At 34.7% G+C, this 14,589-nt stretch overlaps 2 protein-coding genes across 11 annotated transcripts in view; both read right to left on the bottom strand.

The window, feature by feature from the left end:
• Positions 1–8,663, bottom strand: part of LOC124301289 (dystrobrevin beta) — a 37,693-nt gene extending 29,030 nt beyond the window's left edge. For all 3 annotated transcript variants that reach the window (XM_046756163.1, XM_046756165.1, XM_046756164.1), the window contains exon 1: positions 8,497–8,663. The gene's annotated coding sequence lies outside the window, so the exon portion shown is untranslated. The remainder of the gene's footprint in view (positions 1–8,496) is intronic.
• A 2,270-nt stretch (positions 8,664–10,933) lies between these two features.
• LOC124300051 (collagen alpha-2(IX) chain-like) overlaps positions 10,934–14,589 on the bottom strand; it is a 92,704-nt gene continuing 89,048 nt past the window's right edge. For 7 of the 8 annotated variants that reach the window (XM_046753678.1, XM_046753681.1, XM_046753676.1 and 4 more), the window contains 4 exons: positions 13,401–13,502; positions 11,748–11,915; positions 11,520–11,588; positions 10,934–11,446 (listed from right to left, as the gene is read on the bottom strand). In XM_046753678.1, the coding sequence (XP_046609634.1) occupies positions 11,322–11,446; positions 11,520–11,588; positions 11,748–11,915; positions 13,401–13,502 (464 nt within the window). In that variant the 3' untranslated portion in view covers positions 10,934–11,321. The remainder of the gene's footprint in view (positions 11,447–11,519; positions 11,589–11,747; positions 11,916–13,400; positions 13,503–14,589) is intronic. The other variant, XM_046753677.1, reaches the window with a different exon arrangement.

Below are 14,589 nucleotides of genomic sequence, written 5' to 3'. Positions count from 1 at the left end.
ACGCTAAAAATAGGTACGTTATAGTTAGAATAACAATTCGATCAAGATTTTCGTGTAACTGCAGCAAATGAAATTTTTCTTAGTTCGTCACTGGTATAAGTTTCACATATTGGCCGAAGTAAAATTGACTTTCCTATACATTCACGAGTAAACTCTGCGTTAACTTTTGAATCTAATGGAACCTGAAGTTTCAATTACAATTTATTGTTGATGTGATAATAAGTTCGTTAAAAGGTATAACCATATGTGGTTATATATTTCGAACATACGAGTCGTTCTCATTATCCCGGTTTTGTACGCAACCTAACAATAAGTGCAGACGTGGATATCGCCAAGATTTCAAGACCTGATGGAGAGAAAATGAACATTGTAACGACTGTGTTATTAAATTTAAAGAACGCTATTTTCACAATCGAAAAGTACAACATTACAGTACAATATAGGATTATTATTATTATTACGTACATGATTATAATCGGGTATAAAATTTTACTCGTCGGTGCAGTGTAAATGTATTAATTAATTACAGTACGTATGGTGGCTGTGATTATAATATCATACAGGGATCCTGGACGTAGAAGGTTCTGTTAAAGGAATGATAAATGCGTGCCAGAAGTCTTCATAAAAAATTGAACACTCAATATGATAAATTGATGAATTCTAATGGAATATCTAGTAGATGAAGGTGTGTGGCAATGGAAAGAGTTGAAATACTATCACATCAGCGCCTGTAACCATTTCTCTTGACTTGAACAATGTAATGCCTTTCGGCAATCTACTGACTGCGTTACCGACTGGACAAAGTGCTAATTAATATTAATGAAACGGTCATCATCTTCCGTAAAAATAATATCGCTTTGCGTACATGCGTGTAATCTGCGCATTGATCTTTCTACACAAAGCTCATAGTTGCTTTAGATACGCACAGTTTCCCATTATACACCTCCGTTAAGCTGGCTATGCCGATGTAGCATGACAAGTAAATACAAATTGGAGAATAGTCGCTAATTAAACGCATTTTAATTGGGGAAATTTTTTTTCTCGCCATGCCAGTTTTTAATAACAACACGGAAGACCCAGCTTACAATTAAGCTAGCATCGCCACATCGTAAAAATAGTGCAAATAAAGCTGTAATAGAAAAATACCAACGCGAGATTTATTCGCTAATTAACTGAAGTCGATTGACATCAGTTTCATCTTTCTTGACCCCCCCCCCCCCCCTGCCCACCAAGCCGAACGTTACGGAAAAATTTTGAACGTACGTTTTGTTGATATATCGACGCATGAATTAGTCGCTGGCAATAGAAGTCGGTCGGAAATTCCAATCCTGACGTCGAAAAACTAAACAATCAAAAATTCGAAATTTTAACATCGCGTCAACAGTTTAGTTTTTCGCCGTCAGGGGTGGAATATTCGAGGAGAGGGTGATTCTGGAAAAGCAAGACCGATATCCTGTTTTTGTATGCAAATACTTTAAGCTTGTTTGAAAAACGAAGAGATTGCGATACGTTGTATCAAATCGTATAAAATATTATTCTTCCAAGTTTTTTACACTTCGAATTATATTTTTGTCAATTTTGCATGTTTTCATGAAATTTTTGATAACTGGAATAGACTTGAACTGCAATTGGAGGTACTTGAAATTATTTAGTTAAGGCTGTGATGTTTTTACCTCATATTTTTATAAGTCAACAATATTTTTACGGTTAAAGTTATTTTTACAAGAAAAAAAAAAAAAAACTATAATATACAAATTACGGTGTGCGATACCATCAAATTTTTTTTTCATATTTTCTCGAGAAATTAACCCGTGTCTAGTATAGGTATATAATAAACTGAACTATATTTTTATATCCTGACTAAAAAAACAAGTCGAAAATTAATTCTGTAGCAAACGATTAACGCGATAGCACTCACAATCGTTTTACTTTTTGGTCAATCACTTGTTTCATGAAAGCGGACAATTTCAGGCATTTTAATTGTCTGAAAGACGTGCTAAAGACAATTATAATATTTTTTGCAACTATTTTAAATCGAGATTAGGACGGTTACAAAATACAAAGTTAGATTCTAAAATAAATTTTTAATTGTGGTTACTATACAGCCTTCAACTTTTCCACTCTTTGCCATAACCGAAAGATGTAGTTCTGGACGTCAAATAAAATTGAGTCTTGTACATGAACTATTTTTTCTTGTAACTATTACGATAATTTGACCTTGGTGCAACAACAAATTAATGTTGAGGTTTTATTCAACTTAAAAAATAATCCAGTAAGTTGAAAAAAACCGATATAATCTCGCAATAACTGCGGAAAATTTAGTATGGACGAATATTATCACACTAAATAGTTATTTGTACCACTCATTTTCTTGTATTGGGTAGACAAAGATTTGCAACGAAATTGAAACCGTTATTATACCAATTTTTCTAGAACTATAAAGTAACTGTAATTCTCACAGTGTTATTACATTCATTAAAATTGAGTCAGACAGTAAAATTTTTCTCGCGACTACATCGCGCGTTTAATGTAATGAAACTACTACTGCAAAGTAAGATAGATAAGAATGAAAAGAAAAAGAGCCGTCCTCCACTGACAGACTACTTTTGTTTCATCCGAAAATTATCAGCTCCGGACATATAACCGCTGCATAACTTGGTGATCGAGGAAGGAAATACGTAAATCGGCTATTGCAGGAGGTGGTAGGTATGCAGAGTGTGCAGCAGCAGGAAGGAAGGAACCAACTGCAAAACGGGAAGTTGAAGCTCGCGAGAGAATGCATGCAGATATAGCGAGGTTGAATCAATACGATAAGTGGGACAGGTGGGGGCGAAGTTCCTACGGACAACGGGGTTGCAGGGGTGGGAAAAAGGCGACAGGGTGGCCGAGATGTGCGCCGGCTAAACGTAAGGAACGAAGGGAACGGACCGCCAAAGACAGGCTTAGACACCGGATAGAAAATGCGGTAGAAGCAGGGTATTAAGATCGGTTTAATCTCCGACCAAACATGGCGAGACGTTATTGATGGAATCGACTTTAGGCGATCTTAATATGGACGGTTGTAACGGTTGCACGCATGCACGCATGTCGCAATCATTACCTACGCTGATATAATCTAACTTCTATATCGAAACGATCTGTTGATTTGTATACATTAATTATTACGCGAGACGAGAAAGTTCATGTTGTTTATTCATATATCAACGTTCAAGATTAAACGGGCCGTGCACCGTCTAAATCGTAAGAGAAGAAATGATAAAAAGGAAAACCCTTGAATAGTTTGTGTTACTTGTACCAATGATGGCGATCATGAATGAAACGACGTCTCTATTATGTGATAGAAATGAATCTGAACAAATTCGAAAAGTACAAGTTGAGAATGTCAGCAATTTGATAGTAGGTTTTGTAATTATAACATTCAAAATGATTAAATGGTGTTTCCGATCCGATTCTTCCGAGGTTTTTTTGAGCTTCTTTTGTTTGGTGATCAGATGTCCACAAATTGTCAGAAAAATATTCGAGAAGTATTATATTATCAAGTAGTTGTTACGCGCAAATGTAATTTTTGACAAACATGAGTTAATTATTTGCAGATTATTTATTTGATATTATTATAACATTGCTGGAGGTTTGTCAAACGGTTGTCTCTACTTTCGTAACCTTTGGATCAAACTGTGCGTCCCGTTAATAAGGTCCAGCCGAAAATAGTGTCCAAAGAAAGACTTACTAAGTAAAGACTGCTCAAGTGCAATTTGAAGTTAATCGAGTTGAGTTGGGTCAAAACCGTCACCCCTGAATACACAGGATGTTTCCTAGTAAACGCCGCAGTATGTTGTGTTGCCTACCACCGAAGGGAACAAATATCGGTAAAACAGACCTACCGAGTCATAATCACTTTAACGTGACTTCGGAAAGCGATCACTGAACGCTTCGGCATAGGTCGAAGCAACTGCTTGGCAAAATCCACAGACAACTGTGCAACACGAGTACTTCCTTCCAGTTCACTCGCGAGGACTTCAAACACGCTACGTCTCGATAAGTCGGTAGGTCTGTATTACCGATATTTGTTTCCCTCGGTGGTAGGCAACTCAATATACTACGGTGCTTACTCGGAACCGCTCTGTAGAGACACAAAACAAAAGGATGGAAACGACGGATTTCTATGGAAAGACCTCATTTATCAACAAATTTCAAATCGCAGGGTCAAATTGTTGAAGATTTTGCTCTATATTATTTTATTCAAAACAAAAACGCTTTCTCCACTGAAATTCAGAAGGGACGCATAATTTCAATCCTACACAAGGGTAATTGTAATTAATCCGGCAGAATAAGTTATTAAAAATAAAACTGTTATTGATTGATTACTTCATTCATTTATCGATAATTCATCGAAACGGTGTTCAATTTGTTTTCTCCCCGAAATGCTGTGTTCACATCTTATGAATTTTATGTATACGTATCTCTTTAATTAATGATAAACAAAAAGAAAGACAATAGTTCTCATGGGTTTGTATTGCAATACTGTAACGACGATTAATATGTAACTATACAGCAAGCCATAAATGTTTTAGTCATTCTATCTTATAGCTTTCAATTGTCACGCGATGCTATAAATACTTTCCGATCTGTCGTTGAAACGACATTCAATTTAGTCGCTTTACGTGACTAACTAGTTAGATAACCGGTTGTATATTCAACACGTGAGGATTCTATCTTGTTTCATCTAATTTTGGAAAGTCGTCACTCCCTTCTTTCTCATTTTCTCCCATAAAAGTAGCATCACAGCAAATTTTAGAGTGGTCAGTTTTTCAATCTACCCTGTTCAACCCTCCCCTATCGTGGATGTGCATTTTTCATTATATTCATGTTTTGAATGTACATCACGTTTTACTCGTTAATAAAAAATAGGTATCGCACAAAGGGTCAGTAAAAACCTTAACTTAAAAAATTTGTATATTTTTCGTTACTTTCCGATACGAGATGGTAACAAATTTTTGAATTTCGAGTGAAATGATTGATTTCTTCCGAAGCTAATCATGATTAGATACAATATTTGTTCAATTTGTCAGTCGTATTTCAATTGGGATTTTGTCCAAATTAAGTTATGGAGTCTCTGTTACCTAGTTGAAAATCTATAGACAGAGATCGTTAATGATCGTGGCAAGGATGACATCAAAGGTATACAGTTATTCTATGTACCATTGGCGTCTTTCATTAGGCGGCATGTTGTATAAATGAATTCTAGCAAATCACAATTTCGTTTAAATACATCGCAGTTTGAATCAATAATATCAGTATGGACTGATTCGGATATCACTATTCAACGCATCTTCACTCGTCCTTATTGGCACAATGAGCTCTGATTCACTGAAATTGTGCACGAATAATACGAGTTTGAAATTGTGAAAAAAGGAAAAATAATGGAATCTTTTTAATATAATTAATACTACAATTTTTTCATTTGAATTTGCGGTTTAAACGATCCGTTTTGTATTGAGAAGGGATTTCTTTACCGAAATTAAATACAACGAACTTCGGTTTAACGTTTTAAACATTGATGTTATTACTTTTTGTTTATTTAATTTTTTCACCGTCTTGTCCAATTTTGACGAGAGTGGAATTAGTAACGTCGATGTAACGAAACATTACATGAATTATTCTTATACGACATGCATTATACGAATCCGACAGACAATTTACGTATCTGTTATAATAAAGTGCGCTCTACGTTTCATTTGAATTAAATTTAATCAAATCAAATTCCAATAAAAGAGATAAATTATTATTTAAAGAAAAAGTGTGTTTGGAATGAAACATATGTGTTAGAATTTTTTAATTTTCCTAACATTATACGTTGTAGATGATTATTAGTACATGTGATATATTCCCATAAAAGAATCCACTTCTGTGCGTGTGCGGTAATAATTTGCAAATATTAAATCACCGGAGAATTTTGCACGGTAAAACTTTTTTTAAAAATGTGATGACAAAATTAGACTACTCTATTATAGGTATACCTATAATAGTGAAAAGCTACTAACGTAATTTTATCAATGTTTTATGATCATTCAGCAAACTTGAAAAGCAAGTTTGTTCATGATTTGAAGATAATTATCGGTAGGTACAGTAATTAATCAAAATGAACAAATTGGCGACCGTGCGACGCTATATTTAATATTTTAAAAAAGCCAACTATAAGAAGAATTTAAATCGTATGATTTACACTTCAAAAAAATGTTATTTTCGGTACTTTAGTGACGTAGTTTGTCTTGCATGTGTAGAATATCATTAATGAGCAAAACAACAAAAAATTCTTATCGAATGGACTGGATCATACAAAAAATAACATAGGTGTGTATCTAATATTTTAACCTTTGGATGTGTGGTGAATACTATACATGAAAAGTATACAATAATATTTTCCGAATCTCGTTTATCTGAAGAAGTTTCAGACAGCCCAAGTTTCAACGATAGCTTCTCGTTCTTGCTGATAGTTATACGCGAGTTTCCCGCATTGTCCACGTAAATAGAACGTAAAGTATACAGTACCTAATAAAATCATCATTCAAGTTTACATTGAACATAAAGGAAAAGAATCCTGAATAAATACTATTTCACAAATATACCTAACTGCATAGTAAATAGTGGAAGGGGGATATTGATAAAATTTCATAAAGTTGAGTCATATTGATAAAGTTTACCCTGTACTATATTGGATTACTCAGGTTTCTATTTCTATTAGCATCGTTTTATGCCATTAATAGTAACTTCTGAAGTTTATAGAGTCATAACAATAATAGTTTCAAATTAAAAGACTCTAACCGAGAGTAAATACACATTGGCAAGATTGTACGTATAAATAAATTTCAAAATATACACAATTTCGAAAAGTTATTCATTTTCCCAGTCCATTATCGTAGAAATTGGTCCAGTTGGAAAAACGTTTGATAATGAGGTTTAATACTTTTGCAGTTATGTGCACATCCAATATTAAAACTTGGAAACTGGACGTCAATTACCCGCCGTTGTATAATATACGTTCAAAAAAGTACGAATTTAAGTAGCAGCTGTAAATCTGGCGGGGAATCAGAAAACTTTTTTAATGGGTTAGTGAATAAAATAAAAGACGAATGAAACCGTGATGACAAAAACATCATACAAATCTCGCTACAGATCAAACTTAAGTTCAATTCAAGTTTCTTAATTGAAAGTAAAAGAAAGCAGGAAAAACGCGACTGCCTTGAAAGAACCAGTCCTAGAACATCCCGTTATTCTATAGTTATTTTCGATAAGATTTCAGAGATGGATCGGATAAATTTTCCCAAAATCCAGTCAATTCGGGGTTAGAAAGAATCCTATCAATGTGACCAAGGCCATAAAAATTCGTTTAATCGTTCGCGAGATATCGTCTTACAAAAAATCGATCACATGCACACACGCCCAGCGTCCATCTAAAAGTGACGACTAGACTCTGAAGTTAGCCGCAGGTTTCACAATCAGCCCTCTAGCGCGCAACGCTACGAATTTGTGTTCACGTTTGATTGCGAATGCAACTTTTTTTGCTGTAATTTGGTACACCTCTACTTAGAAAATCATGATCAGAAGCTCTCAGCAGTGGAAACCTGTGGCTAATTTCAGCGTCATCTGTGTTCGGGGTGATCATAATAACTTCCCTGGAAACAAAGTTGAAAATACTGATTCATTCTTTTTGACCGTTGCCAATAACCAATACGAGGATTTGGCTCAAACCGTACGTAAGAAAGGTCTACGATCTTTAAGAACTTAATAGTGAGCAGCAAAGGAAGGCAATATTGAACTCTTACATTGTAAAATCTTCAGATTTTCTGGGCCTTCAACCCACCACTCTTAAGAAATATTAATAAATCGCTACTGTTAGATACGAACATTAAACAGTTTGAGGATATAATCAAGTAAGCATGATCGCAATCAACTGACTTTGAATCTGTCACGGATAAAGAAAACAGACTGTAAACATAAAATTAATCGGACAGGTCGCGACGCTGTACAAGTTTCTATACTTAGGAATAAGGTTATAAGCGTATTGCCTGGCGATATTATATGTGTATGTAGATTTTTTAAATCACCCAACAAAGTGCATGGACCTACGAAGGGCTGAATTCTGATTGGTCGTCGACTGTGACGTCACAATATACCGTGGTACACGTTCACCTAACCTGCTTTACCGGTACGCGGCTTGATAATTTTATTGCTCATGCTTAAACTGGCGCAAAGATAATCGCCTGATCAACGAGCGCGGCGTAAAAGCTTGAGAAAATTATCTCAACAATTATGCCACTCGTTCGAGGTCGCGTATTGCAGTTCGCGCTGCTAGCAAGACGGCAATTCACAAATGTGTACGTTATTGACTACCTGGAGAGCTGAGAACTGTCAACTAGGAGTTCCGAGAGTTATATTTCGCAGCAAAACACGGTACTTGATGTTTTTCAGTATGGATAAATACCCTACTGTTCTTACCTGTTTTTTGACGTGAGGACGGTGTTTTACATTGAATATTGACGGTAAACAAGTATCTCACACAGCACGAACACAACGCACACCTGAATCCTTACGGCCATTACTGCCTACTGAAAATTAACTTCTGTAGTTCGGTCCGAGGAGGATAGGATAGGAGGAACGCTGCCATAAGGCGCTAATGCATATTTGCGTGTACACTAGCAGATACGACGTTCAGCTCCTCTCTCGGGCGGGGCGCAAACAAAAACTCCCCTATACATTGCCCATGGCTGTCTTTCGGGCGCCAATTTCAAACTCACTGTAATACAGAAGGAAACAGCCATTTTAAATTCATAACAATTTAATCAAGTAATGATAAAATAATAAGAAGCAACATATCATTTAGTTGATACTGTCTTTTGCTGAGAAAATAGAGGAATTAATAACTTTTTCATGCTTCTCTGTATGTGGGATTATTTTCATCTTTACAGTCGATAAGTACGAACGGTAAACATGATCTATTACTATGTGTTTAAAACATCTTAATTATTTATCCGATATTAACGGTGATAATATTATCACAAAAATGTTAAGTATTATACACAACATTGGTGAAGTAAGGTTCATATACCGGATTTACAGTGAATCTTTTTATTTTTGAACTCTTTTCTTGACTGCTACATAGATCTCTCCTTATAAATCTGCTTTACCAAAGACATCTTGTTTTTAGAAATATATTTGATAACGTTATCATTGCGTCTGGGGATTACAGTTTCATCAAAGGACACATCTCTTTGATAATAAATTCTAATAATTTGGTTATGTTTCGACAATGTATGGCAGAACGGATTGAACATTTAAGCGGCTGATTCCCAAGCTTTAAGAACTTGAGATACTTTCTCTAACATGCAATATTCAATTTGTATCCACGTATGGTTTTATAATAGTAAACAGTCAGTAATTTTGAAAGTCAGTGTTATCTTTGAATCATCAATAATTTTCTGCACTCTTTACATGCATAAAAGTAGTGAAAGATGCATTTTACGTAAATATCCTGTAGTAATAGAATGAATATTAATAATCCTCATTTTTGGTGAATTGTTCTACTTCGAACTGTACATTTTGATATATTTCATATATGTATAATTGATGTAACGGTTTTATTGATGTTGTTAGCAATTAAAGCTAGCGATTCACTTTAAATTTTTGATGCAAGAATAGTTAGTTGTACAGCACAATTAGCGGATATATTTATTTGTTACAAGTTCGTTTAGGAGCACATATTTATGAAATTACTAATGTTTAAGTATATTGTTATACCGATAGGCGATAAGTTGCATACATGGTAAATTATATTTCTATAAACTTCTAAAATTTTTTCAAATCAGTTTCTTTAGGCACAGCATAATAAATGGTAAATTTTAAAGTTGCCGTGGCTTTTAACGAAAAATCTTGTAAATATTAGAATCATTATATAAGTTATCAAAATATTAGCAAACGTTTGCGGTATGTCGGAGACTTATCAAGTACTTATTACAAAATCTAGTCAAATATATTAATGTGTATATATTAATATTTAGATATTTTAAAAATATATGTACTTACTATCTTCATCGTACAAGATTGCAATTTACAATATAAGATTATAATGCTAGTATGGCAGTGATTTGACCGATTTTTAAAATGTCGGACGTGTTACAATTTACATATTGCAGAAAGCAATAATTAACATTATCTTGCTTGCAAAATCGAGAAAAAAATCAGACGTAGATATTTATGAGGTGCTAAATATAAGAGCTTTGAGATTCTTTTTAAAGATATCTGCACCTCATTTTGAAGCAAAGAACTCCAGTCGAGATTCTAAGACCATATTTACAATATCCCTCTCCAAATCTTAATTTATGTACATAGTCTTGCAGAATCAAATGTCGCAGATGCCGCACTCAATATTTTGGAATCTAAGATATTGATGAACACCGATATCTACCGAATGAAACCAATGAAGAAGTTGAAGCGAAACATTGAATAGTCTTATAATCAGTGAGTCATTACGGCAAACATTTAGGACTGATGCGATGAAGAACTTTCTATAATGGTGATACAAATTAGGAATAATAATCGAATAATTCATTTTCTTGTTCCACTTTCAACTATTAAACCCGTGTTGTTTGCATATTATGAAACTAAGCTAATCCAGCTATTGTAACAATACAATTATTCAACATTTTATTCCACGTTTTTCATGAGTAAAGCCACAACACTCTCGATTCTTTAACACTATGATATATTGAATTACCCAACACTCTGTATATAAATATATTATGCAATGTCAAAATACAGTGTGGCTCTAAGTTGTGTCGATTTTATCGTAAGCTATAGTTTATATAAATGCGGGGATCGAGAGGATAACTTTTTGGTGTTACACGATTAATGTCGTTAGTGAGTTTTCAAGTTCACGTCACTTACGTAAAATTTATTTGACTAATTAATATATATATATTCATAATATGTAGCGTAGAATCCCAGTGTTAGCTGCTCAAATTTGTTGTTTCGACAATATCATAGATGCCTAAACCTTACAAGTACCTATAGCCATAATTTAGTGTCTATCCTTAAATGTGAACACATACACAGTGAATTGTAAATAAGGATATGCGACTCACGTAATCATGGTAAGTAACGTTCTTCAAGTAGTATGTTTTGACAATCACAAGGGAGATATCAAAATAGCACCTACTAAGTTTATGTTTGATGTATATAATCAAGAGTGTGTCTGCACCTCGAATGTTAAGATGAATATTTCCAGCATCGTACATTATCTATACAGATACTATATCTATGCAATGTTAACGAGGTCCTTTGTTTGTACCCTGACTACTGTATTGTAGGTAATTGGCGGTTGGAAATTTGCAAAGCTCACAAAATCCTGGCGCTCCCTGAGCACCCGGAGCTCCTCGCATACCAGGAATACCTAAGTCAAAAGAAACAATTAAATACACGGCTATAAATATTTCACGCAGGTCAGGTATTACGGTCAATGTTACCAGGTCGTCCCGCCTCTCCTCTGTCTCCCTGTATTCCCGGTGAACCAACTCCATCATTTCCTGGAGGACCTAAAGTTAGAAGATCAGATATTGTATAGTCACAGTTTTTGTTATGGGAGGTGACCTTACAAATTCTGAAGTCGTATTATTGTTTCAAATCCACGAATTGTTAAAATACAGTATCGCAATTCCGAAGGCAGAAAAATGAATTTAATTTCCAAGTTTCACCTGGCAATCCTCGAAGGCCAGGCGGACCTTCCATTCCAATGCCTTCCGGGCCTCGGTCACCCTTGTCACCTCTTTCCCCTTGCGGTCCCTGAGGACCAGTGGGACCTTGTGGCCCTGGCATTCCAACAAAACCGCGTTCTCCTGGCAATCCTGGAGGACCTGGATCACCTAAATCGCAGACAGTGTATGATCATTAGGTAAGGGTAAAATCGCCCTAAATGTTAGTACGAAAAATACAGAAAATGATATGATTAGACTTTTTTATTAAGTATTTTGGTTTACAGTTTTCAATTCAATAATTGATTGCAGCTAACTAATAATACAGCTAATGTATTATTCATAGATATTGAACAAGAATGATATCAGTTTCATGCCCTCAATGTAAAGCGTGCAGTATACCGTATTTCATTTAGTATTACAGGCCCATAAACCATGCTTACATGTTTGATCCAAGCATTGTATATTAGAGAAAGATAGGAGATGCCAGTCATGCTGGAAAAGTTTGATGGGACATGAAAAATTCTGAAAGAATATTGTAGAATGGGATTCAGCAACACGATAGACTTAACAATTTGTATGGTGCTTCTGAATCCTATTTTATGATATTCTTTAATAGTTAATCATGACCTCTCGAATTCTATCGGATGTTTTGAATAGGAAGGCTGCAGCAATATAGCAATTGCCATGATTTGTCAGAAACAAGTACGAAAATGATGTATTGTTCACAAACATACAAATTTCAATAAATATTTAGAGATAGATAATAACGTTCAAAGCATTTCAGTCAATGATTCAAGAAGCTATACAGGGGAACATTTTCTAACTTTCGAAATCAAGCATGTACTAGGAATTGTCTCAACCATCTTACATTCTATGAATAGGTATAGATTGATGCAATATTGTATCTCTCAAGTATTTTAAATGCAAAGTCTGTAACAATGAGTCAGATTAAAAGCTCAACATGAAAATGACTGCACAGTATGAAAACCGATTTTGAATTTAGGATGCAAATGAATAATGGTATGGTAGAGAATATAGAGAATAAGATTTTCTACAATGATACGAGTGGATTTAAACAGTGAATAATATACATAATATAAGTCTTTTACAGCAATGTAAACAGTGTTTAATACTATCTAGCGTTTCAAGAATAATTTTGTGTTAAGAATGATCCTACCGTATTTTTACCATTCTGGGAAATAGAAGTTAGTGCAGAAAGTTCTAGTTAAATTCTAACTATCATTGTTTTTTGTCATAACTGAAAAATATAGTTCAGGGTATAAGATGAAAATTTGTTTTGTAGCTGTAACCAGAAAATGTAGTATCACTATTCTGTCTGATTACAGTTTTTTATATTATATTTTATTGTAACTATTGTAATAGTTTGATGTTGGTGCAGAAATAAATTCATTGAGATCTTACTTGACTGAAAAGAGTAGTAAACTGAACAAACAAATTTAATATTGCAATAACCAGAAAATGTGGTATTGATAACTGTATAACAACACTAAATAGTTAGATTCTGTTGGAACTCGAACATTATTCAAAAGTGTTCGAGTAACGTCATCCGTTCTACAAAAATCAGATAGTAACTACGCGAAATGAAATTTTTCTCAGTGTGGAAAGGAGTTTTAAATTGGTTGTTTATGGTACCTGGGATGCCCTGGGTTCCGGCTCGGCCGGGACGGCCTTGTCGGCTTAGACCCGGCATTCCGGGTGGCCCTCGTAGCCCGTCTGTTAATTCGCTCAGCCTCTCTGCGACACATGCATTTTCGGTTTCATCGTTAAACGACACTCAAAATGTTAACGTCTTCATCATTTATGTTAATGTGAAAGATCACGTTCTTCTGTAAGACCATCCTTAGTACTGCAAGCAACGCGGGATTCACACGTCGAGTGGTATAAACTATTGTGAATTCAAGGGATTTCAGGATAGATATACCTATATATAATATACGGTTTTCACACAAATTGTTTCAACAATAAAGCTGCATTGATGAACAGAGTGCAAGAAACGCAATGGGACCCTTAAATATCTCGAATAAGAAAAGCTTCACTAGAGGGATCGAATATTTAGGATTTTCGACGAGAACACAAGGGACTTGAATTAGATACTAGGCGCGGGACTATTTACTAGCTCAACAAGCCGTAAAACCTTGTTTCTTGAATGGAAACCTCCTTATTTTAATAGCAGATTCAGATTCAAAACAATTTTTTGGTAACGGGTATGCATATCCTCAATTGTGGGTTCGGGCCCAATTGAGGAGGTATAAGGTCCAAAGTAGTTTTTCTTTCAATGAAAATCTCCTTTTCCCAGCAGTGGGTTTGAATCCAGCTGATGAATTTACTGCTTGCAAATATTTGTCCTTAATCAGCCACATGTAACGGATAATTATTATTACAAAAATTAACTTCAAAATCACAGAGTTCAAATTGAGTCTGGAACCAAAATCAAAGACAGATATTCGGAAGTAGAAAATTATCCTGAATTTGAAAAGTTGTTTGAAGAAGGATTAAAGGAATAGATCGGTTTATACCTTATTGGGTTCATTTTGGGCTTGTTGGGCTTCAATTGGGTTGAACTCAAAATGAAAGACACACACAAAAAAGAAAGAAATAGCTGAAAATTAGAATATGCTGTAAAAATGTAATTTACAAACAAAAAAACATCGATCAGGGTCGTATATTATTACGCCGGTAAACGGGCCTGGAACCAATATTTTATCCGTCTATCTGATTCCTGTTGGAAATTCTAAACATTTTTTCTTGAGAGATTTTTCGTGAAACTTTTCCCATTCAAGATATTTAAGGGTTCTGTCGTTTTTAATGCACCCTGTAAATT

Source organism: Neodiprion virginianus, chromosome 3, assembly GCF_021901495.1.
Source record: "Neodiprion virginianus isolate iyNeoVirg1 chromosome 3, iyNeoVirg1.1, whole genome shotgun sequence".
Lineage (NCBI taxonomy): Eukaryota > Metazoa > Arthropoda > Insecta > Hymenoptera > Diprionidae > Neodiprion > Neodiprion virginianus.
This window is presented reverse-complemented; position numbering and strand designations above follow the sequence as displayed.